The sequence below is a fragment of the Cenococcum geophilum genome, assembly GCF_001692895.1.
Source record: "Cenococcum geophilum 1.58 unplaced genomic scaffold K441scaffold_57, whole genome shotgun sequence".
In the NCBI taxonomy this organism is placed as follows: Eukaryota; Fungi; Ascomycota; class Dothideomycetes; order Gloniales; family Gloniaceae; genus Cenococcum; species Cenococcum geophilum.
The window spans coordinates 551,359-570,293 of NW_027137615.1; the positions used below are offsets into that span (position 1 = coordinate 551,359).

General features: G+C 38.1%; 1 protein-coding gene across 1 annotated transcript; it reads left to right on the plus strand.

Moving 5' to 3' along the window:
- The first annotated feature begins 1,291 nt into the window (after window positions 1-1,291).
- On the plus strand, window positions 1,292-5,468 carry K441DRAFT_619696 (uncharacterized protein). Its single transcript, XM_067645884.1, has 7 exons — window positions 1,292-1,458; window positions 1,563-1,710; window positions 1,786-1,886; window positions 2,048-2,722; window positions 2,771-2,923; window positions 2,974-4,446; window positions 4,493-5,468. Exons 1-7 carry the CDS (start codon window positions 1,384-1,386, stop codon window positions 5,183-5,185), a joined length of 3,318 nt encoding a protein of 1,105 aa, XP_067498829.1. The 5' UTR covers window positions 1,292-1,383; the 3' UTR covers window positions 5,186-5,468.
- Window positions 5,469-18,935: the final 13,467 nt, after the last annotated feature.

Sequence of the window (18,935 nt, forward strand, 5' to 3'; positions counted from 1 at the left end):
GGCGGAGGGCAAAATCTAGGTGGGAAAATAATGGTGCCAGGTCTTAAATGGCTCTGATGAAGATGGGATGTGGCGGCGGCTTTTACAAGCCATCAGGGTTCCCGCGCGGTGGCAGGTCCAGAGAGAAGTAGTAGACCACTGGGCTCTAGTAGGTGTTTTGTAGGCCGAGTAGAGGCCCACACGCAAGCTGGGAGAGGGCCCAGCTATTTGTGTCTAAACGCAGTTGGCGCAATTTTGTCGAGGTCGCCACATGGGTGAAACGGGTACAGCTCAGAGCTAGGGGCATATAGAGGCCTCCAATTGTCCGTACTGCGCAGTGGTCAACGGGCCAGTCACTAGCTAGCAGTCTGACCTTTTTCATCAGCTCGTATGCCAAACATTCTGCTACCAATGCAAATTGCAAGGAAAGGGCTGCATGATCAGCTGCAGGGGTGGATGAAGAAGCAAAAGCAATTGCGGGGAAACATGGCCATCATCTCGCCCGCCACGCATTCGCTCCACCATGGCGCCTTGTTGGAGATGATATCCCGGACTTCTGCCCGCCATCCTGGCTGCTGTCGCGTGACGGGCTGAGCCAGAGGCGTTGCTGACACGCTGCCGGCCGAGACCGCTGCTATGGTTATGGTTCCCTGGGGCTCCGTACCTTTTTCTCTTGCCACACTCGACCTGCAACCGCTTTCCGCTTCGGGCGAGGATCTGAGGTTGAGGCGCTGCATGGGCAACGAGGACTTGGGCCTGGGACAAAACCATCCATCAACGGCAGCGCTCTCCGGGACATTCTCGCGCTCAAAGTTCATGCTCGATACCTGCGAGCTATCACGCGTTCCCGCCTCGCACTTCCCGGAATATCAACTTTCTCCTGAGCGGTGAAGGCACTTGGACGGTAAGACTACCTGCGTCTGGCGTGCAATTGGCCACCGTGATACAATTACCTTTGAGAAATTAGCATGCCTGTACGTGCAGGCCAGATACTAGGGCCGAGGATGTGTGGGGTGGGCGACAAGCTTCTCACCCCACTCCCGAGCTGCCAACGCCTCTGAAAAAAAAACTCCGTCATCGACGCCTGGGCCTCATTGCGGCAAGGGAAAAATGCCTCAGCGACTTCAAATTCTGGCACCGATCACCGTCTGAAGTCTTGGACAAGTCTTGGGCAAGTCTTGGGGCGAATCCTGAGAGGAGTGGACGGCAATGGCTCTTGCTCCGCATGAGCCTTTTACGCGGTTGCTTAGAGTAACGGCTAGCAAGCGAACGCGCGGCGTTGGACTTTGGGGCATGGAGACCTCTTGCATGAAAACTACTTGTTTTTAACCTTCGCAGCACTGCTGTCTCGAGACATCTTTGCCTCAAGCCACCCGGTGAGACATACATGTGAAAAAATACACGATGGCAGAAGTAGACGGCCTATTGTCCAAGGAGTTGAGCCGGGTGCTCTGCGCGCCTTATCCCGTCTCATTGAAGGTCCGTTTGTGCCACCCGCCTTCCCCGAAAGCTATGAACACCATGACGCAAGTTCAACAACACAACACAGTAGGTCATATATAGCTGACGTAAAGCCATGCTAGAGGCTGGACCACCTCCTTGCCCTTGCGGATGGCCTTGCAGTGCGCAAATGGGTTGATCGCCATCCATGCCAGATCCAAAACTTAGCCTCACTAACTGCTGATGCCCTGTCGCTCTGGCCCTACTCCTTGCGCATTCTGCAATGCTTATGTATGTGATCGCTTCCCCCTTCCCTGACCTGGCCCCCCGACCCCAGCTACCATGCAGCTAATCACGTCCTGACAGCTTGCGCTCCCAACTTTCGAAATCATTCTATACAGCGGCACCCCGGCCTGTTGGATGCCCTACTCACTAAAGCGACAACATCTTCGACCGACTTCGACCAGGTAAGGTGGCAATTTTGACCATTCAGAGCCATATTCCCAGTATACCCCGCGTCTCCAATGGGATTTTGCTCCTATTTCTCCATTGCTTTTCCGGAGTTCCGGAATTGAGTGGTCCTCGTGGCTTATTCCCATCCTGTTGAAGAAGCTTATCTCGGCCACAGTATTTCACGATATGCGTGCATTTCCTTTCAGAGCCTCTGCCGGAAGCGCTTCCGCTCCCTGCATCCGCCCAGTCCTTCTTCATCCACATCTTTGACAAGGCTGTAAAGTCGCCTTCTGTCATCACTCTTGGGCCAATCCACTCAATGCTGAATGGAGCATGTCGAGATCTCCCCGGAATTCTGCCTAACAAGACCAGAATTGCTTTTGATGAACAATTATGCCGGATCTTGGTATCCAACAGTGCGCAGCAAGATTCAATGCTTCTCCTTTGGTGTTTTGGAATTGTTTTACTAGCCGAAAGAAGTCCATCAGATATCGGAACATCTGTAGGTTCAATTGCCGAATCCGCCAGCTGCTCCCCTACAGCATCACAAGAGCACTCCGAGTCCAAATGGAAAACTCCAGCAGCCCGGAAGCTCTTTGGCTCTGCAAAATCTCAGATGAAGACCCTGACCATGACTGTGCTTAGTGTCATATGGGCTTGTAAGGGTGAAGTAGGCGTATCAAATGCAGATGCAATTGAAGGAATTCGAATTGCTATCAAAACCGTTGAGGCTATTGACATTGAAATCAGGCGCAGTTGGCCAACCAGCAGCACATTCGCAAAATCCATGTTTCATAAAGTGATTGAAAAGGCATTACGGGACGGTATCCACCCATCTGTGCAGCTCGAGGTATGCAAAATCTACCACTGTTCCAATCTTCTACTAAACGTCCTTCAGGTCTTTGCTTTCCTTGCAGTGATTGCTGGTGAGGAAAAACTACCGACGGAAGTACATAAAAAGTACAAGACAACACTGGAAAATATTACTCATCTTGCAATCGACAATCAGCAGGTAGCTCAATCACTGACTATCTCCCTGCCTAAATATGCGGTAAATCAATATTTCCCTAGCTCTTAGAAGCGTACGTTAACAAAACGAAGGCACGAATTAATGAGAATACTGCAAAGAAAATACTAAGCGGTCTTCTTGAGACAAGCGGACTCCAAGGAACGCCTGAAAGCCTCGAACTTTTCTACGTGCTTACGGTCCAGTTGACAGCAGTCATGCCAGCCTGCCGGACGTTGCGAGTGGGATTTCTGCTTGCCCTTTCCTCAAACGATTTACAGGGTCCCATTCAAAGCTTCCTTCGCACGTCCTTTGACGAGCCTCTCACAAATCATCACCCCGGAGAGACATGCTCCACTTATATTGCCACTTCAAGACGGAAGCTGGCTTCTGCTGTGGTGTCTCTGCTACTAACAGCGGCTCTGACCGCTCAAGAAGATGAAGTCGGAATCTCTGCGTCGCTTGCAACAGCTTTAGTGAACAAACAGCAAATGTTCAGCGTTCCATCGTTTCAGTGTAAGCATGACGCAGCGCCTACTCAGGAACGACAACCCCTTTCGATTTTTCAAGAGAGCTGCACTCCAGATAATCAATCGAATGGCCAAAATTGGAAGCAGCGACTTTCCTCGGAACTTGAGCAACAGACTGGATTTCAAAGGGAACTGGTTATTCGGACTGTAGCTAGGGTCTGCCAAGAGCTCGAGGAAAGATGTGAGACTGTTGAAGGACCTCTCCGCCAGGAGCGACGAAGGGTAGAAGATCTTCAACTCCAAGTCACTCAACTAAGCACACGCACCTCGGATCTAGAAGGGCAAGCAATCGACAGAAAAATTCTAGTCGACGGCCTTGAAGCCGAACTTAGTGAGACCGAAACGCATTTACGACAAGCTCAAGCCGAAAACAATGAGCTCTCAAATAATGTTAAAGATCTGCGGCGACAACTTGGAGAAGCCAACAAGCAAGCAGATCGGGCTCTTCGAGTTGCTCAAGATAGCTTCAACATCCGAGAGATCCAGCTCCGTACAACCCTTCTATCTAAAGAGGAAGCGGTAAAGCAACAGGAGAGTCACATCGACGATTTAAATGGGAAGCTTGAATGTTTGCAGAATGATCTTAGCTCTGCGAATGACGAGCATCATCATTTGAGTACAGAGCACGAGTCACTAAATGCGGAATGCAAAGAATTGAAGAACGAGCTCCACTTAGAACGGCAACAAAATTCCCAAAAAGCGGCAGAGATTGCAAATCTTGCGGCCAAAGGGACTGGACTTGCCATGAATCTCGAGTCCGTAAAGGGAGACCTCGAAGACACTACTTCCCGGCTTAAAGCCCTGGAGACCGAACATGAGGAATTTAGCTGCTCGTCAAAGAAGAATCTCGCATCTCTGAAACTAAGATACGAATCTGAGTTACAAAATGTTTCAACCAAGGCGGCCGACACGGAAGAACATCTCAAAAATGAGGCTCAACAAGCCCGAGATGCATTCGTTGAGTTAGAACAAATCCATGAAGCTAGCTTACAAGATTTGGAAATAAAAGAGGCTACTATATCTGATTTAGAGACTGAGGTCAGGACTCATTCTTCCTCCCGGTCCAATTGCTAACATCCCGTAGGTCGAGCAACTATCGGACGCATGTGCGCATAAGGACGAAGAACTTGAGGAGTTGAAAGCTCTCAAGAATAGGGTTCTAGCTACTATGGGAATCAGCGCCGATAATATCGTACCGACCCAGAAATCCAGTCACTCACGGCATAGCAATAGTACTCTCCGAAAGACGCCTGAGCGGCAACGTCAGCCCAAATCCGCGTTGATACCGCCTTCTGGTCCAGGGGAGCATGTTTATGAAGATGAAGCGGAGGAAGCCCCAGGTATCAATCGTTCGTTTGATTCCAATGCATCATCCAAAAGCGGGCCTACTCCCAAACGCGCAAAGCCTCGGAAACCTTTCAAGGTACCTACCCTGCAATTGCCTCAACGGATTGCTGGAACCCGGACTATCCAATCGGCATCTGGAAGAAGCTCAGCGGTGAATCGACTCGCTTTGATGAATGTTTCCTTAGGTCGCAGTAATCAGTCACCCATACGCCGAAATGCTCTAGGTTTTGATAATTTCGACCAAGAAAACGCTCACGGTAAGGGTTTAACCAAGAAAAAGAGCGGTTCGCCAGACACCATAGCAGATATATCATTCGACCGAGGCGGCATGTTCACAAGCACACCGGAAGCCCCAGACCTAGGCCTTGTCGAAGCGCACCACTTGCAGAGACCGCGTGAGATTTTTGACGAGACAACCGTAGACTTCTAGGTTACTTTTAGTTATATTTAGCGTAGTTGTAAGGCTTGGGAGTATTGTTTGCGGCTTGACGGCGGGTTTTCTCTTAGTTATACTCATGGCCGTTTTGGTATACGCTAGGAAGATCATCATTATCATTACTAGTATTATAACCATTTAAAGGCTAGTATCAAGTTTCTTTTGTTCTTATGCAAATTATTACTACATTAAATGTGCTGATAGATTTGGTGGAGCGAATTTCTGAGCCGATAGCAATTTTCGGCAGCTATACCAACCTATGGTGGGCCATACGCACCAAACCGCCAACCGGCCGAAAACCGAAATTTTTAGAACTTCAAATTCTTAGTCTTGATCTTATAAAAGTTCTACTCAAAGCTCTATATAAAGCTCCACTTAAAGCTTTACACGGAGCTCTAAAGCCCTCTTAGTATACAGTATTAATATACTAGGAAGTCTCTAAGAACGCTCGCACGAACGCCTGCACGAATGCCTGCACGAACGTCCCTGCAAACGCCTGTACGAACGCCTGTACGAACGTCTCTACGAACGTCCCTACGAACGCCTCTACAATCGTCTCTACGAACGCTTCTATAATCGTCCCTACGAACACCTTGACAAACAGACGCCTGCACGAAGCTCTATAAAAGGGGGGGTCAAGGGGGTCTTCCCCTTAAGGTCTAATATAGAAGATCTACGTAGTAAGGCTCTGCTGACGCTCTATACTGAAGACTCTGCGTACGGAGGCTGTGTACGGAGGCTCCACATGAGGCTCTGCACAACACTCTACACACGAAGGCTCTGCGTACAGGGGTTCTGCACGACGCTCTGCACGACGCTCTGCATCGAAGACTGTATACGGAAGCTCCGCGTACGTAGCTTCGTGCAGAGCCTCTATAAGCAGAGCCTCTGTACGCAAAGCCTCCGTATGTAGAGCCTTCGTACGCAGAGCCTCCGCACGCAGGGCCTCCGTACGCAGAGTCTTCGATCCAGAGCGTCGTGTAGAGCGTCGTGCAGAGCCCCCGTACATAGAGCCTCCATACGCAGAGCCTTCGTATCTAGAGTCTCTATAGCCAACTACCGGTACTACACTAACGTGGTAACTAAGTAGTAATTATAACTTGTCGTTAGTATTGCCGTCGGCATTACCATTAACCCTCTACTACCTTATTTTATGTATTTATTCTACTTAATTTCTATAGATTTAGAATTAAGTCGCTCGTTTAATTCCTACACTATAAAGCTTATACTCTCTATCTTTTTAGCTATGTAGCGATTTAGAGCGGGATAGGTTATAGAGCCTTTATATATAAGGGTGTGTTCGGTTGCAAATTGCCTCCGTTACAGAATCTGTTCGATCTGTGCGTATTTTAGTGTCGCCCGTTTTATAATTAGTGGCGGCTACTACCGTAGGTCAGTTAAATCTGTAATTGAGTCGATCGTTCGGTAAGCCTCTAGATAAGGCTCCAGATTTGACTTCGCACAATACGTGATTAATTTTGGTAAGCGATTTGAGTGACGCCTTCTACCACTAGGCCTCTATCGCGACTCCCTACTTTAATGTAGTAATAGAGCCTCCTCCTTAACTAACGCCCTCTTGTTGGTTAATGTTTACTACACCTACGCCAACCTCCCGTATGAGCCGCAGTAGAGTTACCGCGACGCCCGCGACGCCAGCAACGCCTACGACGCCCGCGGGGTACAGGAGGGGGCGTATAAGATAGACAAGTGAGATAGAGGAGGCGATGTTAGAGGGTCTCGTTAAGGCCGTTAATAAAGGATATCGCGTAGATAGCTCTTACAAAGCTAACGGCTGGAAAATTGCTCTTACTCGTATAATTGCTATTGCCTAGCAGCTTATTACTTTTAGGCAAATTAAGAGTAAGTATAATAACCACAAAAGGGATTAGAAGGTGTGGGTGGAGCCCTATAGCCCCCTTAGCTAGGGGTAGGATGAAGCTAAAGGCGTGCCTATTACTAGTAAGGAAGTTATAAAGGCCTACTTTAAAGCCCATCCTAAAGCTATAAAGTTTTATAATATACTACCTACCTTCCTAAATCTACTATAAGAGCTATTTAAGGGAGTCCTAGTAACAGGTAGTTATATAAAGTCGATTAATAAAGTAATTAAGAGCTGTATAGACCCTAAACTTCTCTTAGCGGCGGCCTTATAGGCGTTAGGTTTAGTAAATAAAGAAGCAAAGAATAAGGAAGATAAGAAGAAAGTAGAGGAGGTCTCTAATTTTAAGTTAGCTTATAGCTCTATTAAAGGCCGTTAATTAAGCTTACCTTTAACTAAGCGCTCTAGTCCTCTTAGTGCACCTAAATCTTCCTCCTTAACGCCAAGCTAACCTTCTTTACTAGCTATACGGAAACGGGCTCTTAAGTAGGCTGCTAGAGAAGTTAAATCTAATATAAAGCGTTAGTAAGAAAGACAACGAGTTGTAAAGACACTAAAAAAGACAGTAGAGAAGGTAATAAGAGAGATAAGGGCTATAAGAGAGTTAATCGCCTAGACGTCTCCTTAAGAAAAGGCCTCTATAAAATTTATTAACGAGTTTAGTCACCTAGATCCTATAGAGCAACTAGCTGTTTTACAAGCTTTTAAAACGGAGTTTACTACTAGATTATTTCTTATAATGGCTAGAATTATAGAGCTTCGGCGAAGCTTAATTAACGATATTTTAGCTAGTAAGAAGGAGGACGCGTAGGAGGACGCGTAGGAGAGTAAGCCTTAGGTAAGATTTTAGGTAAAATCTAAGTCGCTCTTTAGAGCCTTTTTATATAGGCAATTAGTAAGCAATATAGAGAGGGAAACTATATAGATTTCTATAGTAAATACACCTAAATCTACTATATATTCTTAATTAATTGGCCTACTAATTACCTAGCAGTAACTCTCCTATATAAGCTCCGCCATCTTACTACATCTTTAATTTATAACTATATCGCTTTCTGCCTTTATAAGCCTTATATCTTCCTTATCTATAACCTTATCCTCTACCTTTAAATCGCTATCTAGATTATCTAGATTATTTATATTTATAAAGTTATAAACCGCAGCTAAGGCATATACTATATTCACCTACGTACTTAAAGGGAGGCTACGCCTACCGGCCTTAAAGTATCGGAAACGGTTCTTAAAGACTCCTATAGTACGCTCTACTATATTCCTTAGTGCCGCGTATTATAGATTAAAGAGCTCCTTCGCGTTCTATAGCCTTATATTTGCCTACGCTTACTTATAAAAATAATACTATATACTATAATAGGGAGTTAAAGTTATAGGCGTATTAGAGTATCTAGTATCCGCAATATAGTATCTACCAGGTAAGGCTTTAAACCCTTTAGCTCTTGCTAAATTAATAACTCTAGAGTTGTAAGTAGAGCCTTCCTAACCAGCTAGAATATAGAGGAAGTTTATTTAAAAATTAACAACTATAAGAACATTCTATAATAATCCTCCCTTCCTTCTACACTATAGAGCTTACCTTATATACCCGCCTGCTATAGAAATAGGTAAATAAGTACCATTAAGAGCTCTAATACAATTGGCAAAGAAAGGATATTGTTTAGGGTTATTAGCAATCTCTTTTAAAGTAAGGTTCTTAGGAAGCCGAACGACTTCCTTATATAGTTTTAGAAGGCCAGGAAGGACTTTATATATAGCTCTATAAGGTAGTAAATTAACACTAGAAGTTTAGCTAGTAGATAAATACTTACTAGTAGATCGTTGTAGATAAGTATTAAGTTACCTTACTTAGTAATCTATATAACGAATTATTGCTAAATATTATTAGGAATATTAATAGCTTCTTAGCCGCTAATAGAAGCTTTATATCCTTTAAGTCGCTATATAATTATAACTAATTAAGAAGCTTCCTAAATACCTTAGGTCTTATATAAGTAATATTTAGAAGTCGTTGCTTATAGCTATAGAGTAACTATACTGTCCACCTCATTCCTTACTATATATTAGTATACTAAGTATAAACGCCCCCCAGAAATAAGCTTATCGCGATTAAGAAGGTTAAGATAATAACATCTTATAAGGCTTATAAATGCGACTACAGTATCGCAATTAGGGTGTGTAGAGTCGCCATATTATAAGAAGTCGTTACTTTAGCATATATGCAAGAGCTTTAGATTATAACGGAATATATAACGGGAGCTTAAAGCTATATATTAAAACGGTGCCAAGAACCTTATTTTAACTACTATATATAGTATAGCTTGCAAATTTGACACGCTTACCGATATAGAGAAGCTTTAGATTTAAACGGTGTTAGATTTACCAAACGACACCCTTATATTTAGATTTAAGCTCTAGTTCGTTTACAATATAGAGCCTCCATATTCGTAACGGAGGTGCAACTAAACGGCCCCTAAAGTTATAGGATATTTAAACTCTATATAATAACTTTTTTTTACCTATAATTAATTTTTAATAATCATAATACTATTAAATCTGGCTGATTAAGCTCTATATTTTATATATTAAAAGTATATAAATAGAATATATAGTTAAAAGGTTATTACTATAAGATATAAAAGTTAGCTATAGTATCCTATACGCTGTTAAGGCGTACGTCAAAAGAGGACTGTATGTAAATACTAAAATATTAACATACTCCTCCAAGGACTTAATCTGGCTATGCTTTATGCAATATACCCCTCTATAAAGAAGGACCTTGCTAACAGGACTACCTTAGCCTAATTGGGACACGATAGAGTTAATTATATATCAAGTTTAGCTTTATTATAATGATTTAGAGCCTTAATTTATTAATCAAATTTGACTTCATTTCGTAAAGACTCGATTCAATCTAGAGACTCCAGTTAGCTTTAGAAAACTATAATTAATAATAGAAGTTTACTAAACCCTTACCTATTTAAACTATTTCCCTATACTTACATATAATACTACTTATCTTTTATACTAATATATTACTATTATCTACTTTTCTTATTTTAGGTAACGCTATAATATATAAGAGGAGAGCTAAAGTATTTAAAAATACTATTTAAAAACACTTCTAAAGCGCCTAAAGAAGTAGACCTTACTATTAAACCTATACTATACTACCTATACTAACGTCTTTTACTATTATAGGATAGCTTAAAGGTTTTTAAATATTATAACTATACGTGCTAATACTATAAAGATATTTAATAATATTTTAGTTATCCTATTTAAAGCTTTTAGATATTAGAAGTTTATTATCTAAAATATATATTAAGCTAATAAATATTATAACCTTTATTCTTTTTGGCTTAATTAATTAACTACTATTATTATATTATTAAGTTTAAAGGACCCTATAATATTTATTTAAGGCTCTATAAAAATCGACCTCTATATCTTTACACAGTAGAGCCTAGAAACCTAGCAATTACTATTAGCGTTTTATTAGAATTATATTAATAGACTACTAAAGTAAACATAAAGACGTACATAGCCTTCTTAATTACTGCCTTATTTAGTGCATTGCATTCTACTTTATGCCTTCTTTTATAACAATTAGAACATAAAAAACTTACTCTAATATTAACCCTACTATTATAGGTACTCTACCTTACTATATATAGTAAGCATTTCCTAATATAGAATACTCCCTATTAGTAATTATAAGAGGCCAGTCTGACTAAAACGTATAATTATCTAATTAATAGTGTAGAATAAGAGTTATAAGTAAGTAAAAGATAAGTTAAGGTAGAATAAGCTTTACGTAATAAAGGACAAATACTTTTTAACCTTTTCTATTTAGAGACTAATTGCTAGTTCTTCTCTAGAGGAGATCCAGCTCCCTATATAATCCTTTTAAGACGCTAGTAAAACCCTTTACTCCTTATCTATCTAATTATATCTTTTAAGACGTAGATAGAATATAAATAAAACCTCTTACTATCTTATCTAATATATATCTTCTAGAAAATTCTATTATAATTACCTCCCCTTTAAGGATCTTAGTTCTCTAAGACTTTACCTCTATTAAGCTTTTATATAGTTCCAGCTAAAACTACTAGAGAAAATTCTTAGTAGAAAGGTACTCTATAATACGGCTTATAGCTAGTTCTTTACTAGCGTAAAACCTTACTTTATCTTTAGTTCCTCTACTCTTCTTCCACTATAGCTCTTTATAATGCCTTTATAATAGAACTATAATAATAATAATAGCAACGGGCGCCCCCTAATGACTCTATAGTAGTAGAGTAAAGTTTGCGATACTAGCGCGTCTGTAGGCTTGTTACGGCAGCAGTGGTTCCTAAGGAGGTCAAAAAGTAAGGTAGTAGGAGCACCATAGGTGACTCGCAGGCGCCTTATAGGCGAGTCCTAAAAGGCGGGAAGACGGATTACGGGGTTTTCTTAAATAGAGTTTTCTCCCCATATGTATATAAGGAGTAGTCCGCGTGGGCCCAATAGGGATCCAAATCGGACGTTAAGCAATGAATTATTAATAATAATAATAATAATAATTGGGTAGGATTTACCTTTCTTATTATAAAAGTTTGTTATAAGTTAATCTAGAGGTTATCTTATCAAACGCGTCCACTAGCTACTATTCCTATTTACCTAAAATAGGTTCTAATAATAACGTCTTTATTTTAATTTTCTTCTAGTTTATAAGCTGTCGCTTCTTACGTGTCTTTTTATTAATAACACCATTTATCTCATCTTTTAGTAGACTATTTTTACTATATTTTAGCTTTTAGCTTCTATATCTCTAGCTATTCTTTTATAACTACTCTATTCTCTTTTTATAATACGCCTATAAGTAATAAAATCCCTATTTTATCTCCGTTAATAATACTAACCTCCTATAATATTCTTTTATAATAGCTTATACAGTCGAAACTCTTTAGTACGATATTTGCTTATAATGATATACTCTATATTACAATCTACACCCCTTAATTAAAACTTTTTTGGTGTAATATTACGATATACTAACTATTAACAATATTGTTAAGTTTTCTCTACTAAAATTAGTATAGCTAGTATTTTATAGAGCTAATCTAGCGGTTCCTTACCACTAGTTTAGTTATTAATACTCATTATATAATAATTAAATTCCATTAAAATAACCTTTAAATCTTACTCTCTATACTTAATTCTGTCTCTTTAATATAGCAAGAAACCAAAATCCTAAAAGGCGTTGTTGCTATAGTATTTCTAACTACGAGCGCTAAAAGATTTGTAGCTACTAACGTAAGCACCCTTACCTTATACAAAAACACCTTACGATATAGGCTACCGACACCTTCCGCTATAAGTTTAATTAATCTATAATATCTAAAATACTTAGCAACAAGTTTAGCCACCTAGATTTAATTAAAATTTATTATAGGTAAGGTGTACATAAGCGCAGAAGAGACGCTAAGCAGCCTCTCCTAGAGGAAGCTCTCTTTAAGTAGCACTAACGCCTATAGAACTCTCGCATTCCTATTACAGGCGATCTTATTTATGCTACCGCGACTTAATTATAGAATTATATACCTATATTGGCAGAGTTACTAAAGCTTAAGTGGCCAATTAGCTGGTTAAAAGGCTTTAAATCTCGTAATGGAATTTATAAGAGAAAGCAACACGGTAAGGCTGCGTTGGTTAATATAGAAAGCGTCAAAGATCGTATAATAGAGCTTTATGCAATCGTCGCGCCTTATCCTTTAAAGGACGTTTATAATATAGATAAGACTAGGCTATTTTAGAAAGCTATACTAGATACTATATTAGCTACTAAGTTATAATTAGGGACTAAAAGGCAAAAGGTAAGACTTTCTCTCGCCAATTACTCTAATGCAGATGGCTCTAATAAGATCCCTCTCTGGATTATTAGTGTATTAAAGCGGCTACGTTACTTTACCTAAGCTTAAATTAATATTAACTTATTAAATGTATATTAGAGGTATAATAAGAAGGCCTAAATAACGACAGTAATTATACTTAAATGGCTTACTTGGTTTAATAAAAGGATATAAAATAGGAAGGTTTTTTTTATTAATCGACGGCTTTAGCGCCTACTAAGTAGCTATTTAAACAGCTCTTAAAAATAATTTTTTAAAGAATATAAGAGTCGAGTTTCTTCCTCCTAATTGCACCTCCGTTTACTAGCTACTTAATTAGGGTATAATTGCAAACTTTAAAGCTCTCTACCAACGATACTAGCTGCAGTTTATAGTAGAATACTTATTAGAGAACCGAGATCTAATTAAGCAGATGCACGTCCTTTAGGCGATTTAATGGACAATTATTGCTTAAAAGGAGGTAACACCACAGGCAATCGAGAGCTGCTTTATTAAATCTACCTTATTTAGTGTAAGGGAGGGCCCGTAGAATCGCCCTTACAATTATATTAATCCTTCCATTCTAGATAAGATCTAGTAGATAGTAGAACAGTTATATACGGCAGGAAGATTTTATAACGTTATAAATATTCGCAATTTTATTAAGCTTCTAGGCGAGGAAGTAGAGGACTTAGCTGAGGATCTTATTAAGCACGTAGTAGAGCTTTACGCGGGGCCTAATCGCGATATAGAAATAGATGAGGACGACTTTATATAACCTTAAATTAAGGTTAATAAGGCCTTATAAGCCCTACAAAAGCTTTATCTCTATAAGGAATAACAGGAAAATAGTAATAGAGACTTGGTTATAGCTCTTATAAGGCATAATCGCCGAATTTAAAGACAACGAATTCGCAACACTAAGCAAAATTCGATTATAGCCTATTTTAGTATAGCTAATTGCTCAATTTTACTGTCGTCTATGTAGATATAAAATATCATTATAAAATTTTAACCTTTAGTGTATTTAACGTATAAATATTAAATATAACAATACCCTTGTTATAACAATACGCCTAACCATACAACCCGCATTGTTATAAAGAGTTTCGACTATAGTTATACTGCGCGTCTATAGACTGGTAGCGGTATTATTTTAGTGCCACCCTAAACCACCTCTATTACTCCTACGGTAATCTCTCTAAAGTACTACCGTTATTACATTTATATGCTTATACTAGACCCGTTCTACGCCTATAAAATACCCCACCCTAATAAAAATAAATCTAAGTATTCCTATTACTATAGTAGGAGAAAGACCTATGGTTTAGTATTTTCTATTTTATCCTATTTTAAATTTCACTAATTATATTAAATCCCCGCCATTTATACGCATAAGACTTATAAGCTCTAACGCGCTATTTAGGATTTCTACCTATATCTAAATAGCAATAAACGGAAATAAAAGGTATTTGTTACGAACAGTAATAATCTAGTAACAATTGAAGTAAAGGAGGACTTACTGCCTTATACAGAGCCTGAGTGGACCTAAGTCAGGATAATAAGGTATATTTGGTCCGAGTTATAAATAGAATTAGACCAATTGGAGGCTTTGCCTTAATCTAGTAAAGTCTTAACTAAACGGCGCTAGATAAAACCACGAGTAGCTACTCTAGTAAGGAAACAGCTGTTTGTAATATGTTAAATATAAACAGTATTCTTTATTAACTAATTATGCCGAGTTAAGCCTTTTTCTACTCTATTAACCTTAGGAACTCCTAGTTCCTTATACGTAAATAGCTCCTTATAGTACTATAAGGTCCTTAAATAAAGATAAGCCTCTAACCACGCGATATAATATTAGGCGCGAACTAACCGTAAATAAAGAAGAATAAACAAAATGCAGTAGCGGGACTATTAAACTCCTAATTGGCATCTAATACGATCTTACTAGATTTAGAAAACTCTAATAATAAAGGATTAAAGGAAGAAGAATAAAATAAGTTAATCTTAACTAAATAAGGTAAGAATAACCTTAAATAAGGACCCTAAAGAGTTACATAAAGAGGAGAACTGGCTTAGAGGTAAAAAACTAAAGTCTGGATAATAAGCTAGTAGCTATATAACTATAGCTAGAGCTCGCTAAGAAATAATAGATATTATCGTAAATAAGGTAAAAACTAGAGGAATATTAATAACCGCTAAAAGAGGATAGAAGAACACTAGCAAGATCCTTAATTATACTAACCCCTACCCTATTAGACCTAAGAGAGGTTAATATACCTATTAGGGGCGCTATATTACAATCCTAATTACCTAAACTATAGCCACTAATAAAGTTTATAGGTAAAGGGAGATATAAATAGGATAAATAGAAGAAAGACTATAAGAAGTTTTTTATTTAGGTCCTATATACATTTAAAATGGAATTATAGCGGACTAAATTTATATATAAGCATTTAGGGGATACTTAATAGAAAAGATAGGATAATATAAAGGCTATATAGCCTATTACGGAATAAACCTAAAAAGAATAAAAGAGTATATATTGTTATTACTTAGGATAGAATAGGAGCGTAAGGCTAATGCCTTTACTAAAATTAAAAGAGCAATATAAGAAAACCGGACCCTATTAGACCTATTATAATACCTCCGTATATAATAGAGAGGGCTAGGTATATAAAATAAGGAAATATAGGTCCTAGAGTTTAAAGCGGCCCTATTAAATAAAATATAAAAGAGGCTATTTTATATCCTGGGGGTAGAATATTATAAGTTATCTAAAATGGAACTAGATGCTAAAGAAGTATATAGGGACATAAAATATAAATTATCTAAATTGGCCTAGAAACAAGCACCCTTAAAAATAAAGAACTTAAGGAAAAGGTCTTAAAGTAATATAAATAACCTAAGAATATACTAGAATTAACAACAATAATTAAGTCTATTATTATCCTAAAAAGATTAGTCTAAAGAAGATTAGCCTAACCCTAATAAGGAAAGGAAGCTAAAGAGTAACTAATCTAGTTTAAGATATTATAACTATAACTAACTAGGCCATATTACTAGAAAGTACCGTAAGCTAAAAAAGGAAATAAAAAAGCAAACCCTATAATATAACGGCTCTATACGTTATAGGTAAGGTTATATATATAAAGGAGTAATAAGAAGAAACCTATAACTCTAGTGGATAAAAAGGCCTAGGTAGCTCGTTAATTTTAGTTATAGTAAGCGTAAGAGGCCTAAAGGGCGATATATTGGTTTATACCCTTATTAATTATAAAGCAGAAGCTAATATTATTACCCCATCCCTACTAGTACGTAATAGACTAAATTATAATAGGCAGAGGCTAGAAGGGTATAAAATCCTTAACTATTAACCTCTAGCCATATATAGAACGGCTAGTATACTATATAAGGTTATTAACTCGTTTAGATTAAAATAAGGTAGAGTAAACTCCTTTTTATAGGAGAGGTAGCTAGATTCGATATAGTTTTAGGTATACCTTAGTTATCTAAATAGGACCTAATTATAAGCTTTATATAGAAGACTCTACGGCTCTAAAGGGCTAAAGGGAATAAGAAATACTAAAAGGTTATAATAGAAGGACTAAGATCCTTTATAGCAAGTCTATAACACGCGGACTTAGATCTCTTTATTATATATATAACCATTACGGCACTTAAAGGGCTAGTAAATGCTTTACTAGAAGCCTATAAGGACTATACAGACGTATTTAATAAGAAAGAAGCTGGGTTATTACCGGACTATAGTCTATATAAGCTAGTAATTAAGTTAATAAAAGGCAAATAACCTCTATTTGGTTTACTATATAACCTTTTAAAAGCTAAACTAAAGGTTTTAAGGGAGTATCTAGATAAGAATCTATAACGTGGGTAGATCCGTAAGTTATAATCTCCTACTAATGCTCTAATCCTCTTTATTAAGAAGAAGAATAGAGGCTTATGTCTCTATATAGATTATAAAGGGTTAAACGCAATTATTAAAAAAATTAGTACCTACTCCCCCTAATCTAGGAATCCTTAGACTAGTTATATAGGGCATTATACTATACTAAATTGGATCTAAGAGATGCGTATTATCGCATTAGGATTAAAGAGGGCGATAAGTAAAAAATAGTGTTTAGGACCAGATACGGGCTTTTTAAATATACTATAGTCCTATTTAGACTAAGTAATGCCCCTAGCACCTTTTAAGGGTATATTAACAGCGCTCTATTAGACCTATTAGATGTAGCCTATATTATATACCTTAATAATATCCTAATCTTCTCTAAGAGGGTAGAAGATTATAAGGCCTATATAAAGGAGATCTTAGAGAGACTCTAAGTATATAAATTATATGCTAAACTGTCTAAATATAACTTCTATAAGGATAGTGTAAACTTTTTAGGGTTTATAGTAACCTAGAATGGCGTAATAATAGAGCCTAAACGGGTCTAAACTATTAAGAAATGGCCTATGCCCAAGAGTGTACAAAAGGTAAGAATCTTTATTAGATTCGCTAATTATTACCGCCGTTTTATTAAGGGCTTCTCCTATATTGCAGCACCCTTAAATAAAGTAACTAAACGTAGTCGCGGTGTGGCTAAAGGAGGCTAGAGATAAAGATAAGAAGAGTTAAAGGAACTTAAACTAGACCTAAAAGCGTTAGAGGCCTTTAAACTATTAAAGAAGTAGTTTAAATTAGCCCCCCTATTAATCTAACTTAGGCTAGGGATGCCTATAAAGATTAAGATAGACGCTTTTAGATTTATAATCTTAGGTATATTAAACTAGTAAGCTCTAGGGCCTAATAGGAAGCTATAATGGCACCTAGTGGTATTCTTTTTAAGAAAGCTAATTATGGTAGAATATAACTACGATATATATAATACGGAGTTGCTAGTAATAGTGACCAGTTTTAAGCACTGGAGATACTATTTAGAAGGGGCGTAATATTAGGTTAAATTGCTAACCAATTATACTAATTTACGGCCTTTTATAATAATAAAAGAGCTATTATAGAGATAGGTAAGATAGGCTAAATAGCTAGCCATTTTTAATTTCCGCATTATATACTAAAAAGGCGCAAGTAACCCGGCGGACGCCCTATTATAGTAACTAAATTATAAAAAGATAAACTAAACTGTCCCCTTTACTAATAGAGAACTAAATATAATTCTTTAAAGTCTTTAATTATAGCTTAATATAAGCCGATCCTATAGAGTAGGCGGCTAGCTGTTAATGGGAGCAATTATAGGCCGATTGGGCCACACTAGTATAGGTAGTACGCAACACCGAGCGCCACGGACTAAACTGGCTAAAATAGTAGTAAAAGAGTCCAAAACGGTATATACCCTAAAAGACTTACTCCTAAAAGAGGTAAAGGAAGCCTTATCTACCAATTTAATAGCCTAAAAGATTTAGGCGTAATTAAATAAAGTAAAGGAGAAGAAGGGCTAATAGGGCAGCTGGAGTTAGAGTAATTATACTACCCCAATCTGGCTAAAAAATTAGAAGGATAATAACAGTATACTCTACCACTGAGGAAGGCTGTATATCTTAAGTAGGAGACTACAGCTTAAGGTAATATAGCGTTACTATAATAGTAAGCTAGTAGAATATTTTAGTATAATAAAAACGTTAGAACTAGTCTAATATTAGTACTACTAGCCAGAAGTAAGATAATATATTAAAGATTAGATCCGAGGCTACTATACCTATAGTTAGATTAAGTCGTTAAAACACTAACCGTATAGGGTATTATACCCCCTACTAGTCCTAAAAGGCCCCTAAAAAGATATTATACTTAATTTTATTACGGAACTACCTTTAAGCGAGTATATAGGTGTCTAGTATAATGTAGTTTTAGTAGTAGTAAACCAATTTATAAAAATGGCCTACTATATCCTTATAAGAGAGGACTTAAAGGCCTAAGATCTAGCGAACCTACTTATAAAAGAGGTAATTAGACTAT

Bases quoted from the DNA above. Each gene is read 5' to 3' on its own strand.
- K441DRAFT_619696 (XM_067645884.1), top strand. From the start codon at position 1,384: ATGGCAGAAGTAGACGGCCTATTGTCCAAGGAGTTGAGCCGGGTGCTC. The intron at 1,887-2,047 runs GTAAGGTGGCAA...TCTCGGCCACAG, and splicing joins CTTCGACCGACTTCGACCAG to TATTTCACGATATGCGTGCA. The intron at 4,447-4,492 runs GTCAGGACTCAT...AACATCCCGTAG, and splicing joins TATCTGATTTAGAGACTGAG to GTCGAGCAACTATCGGACGC.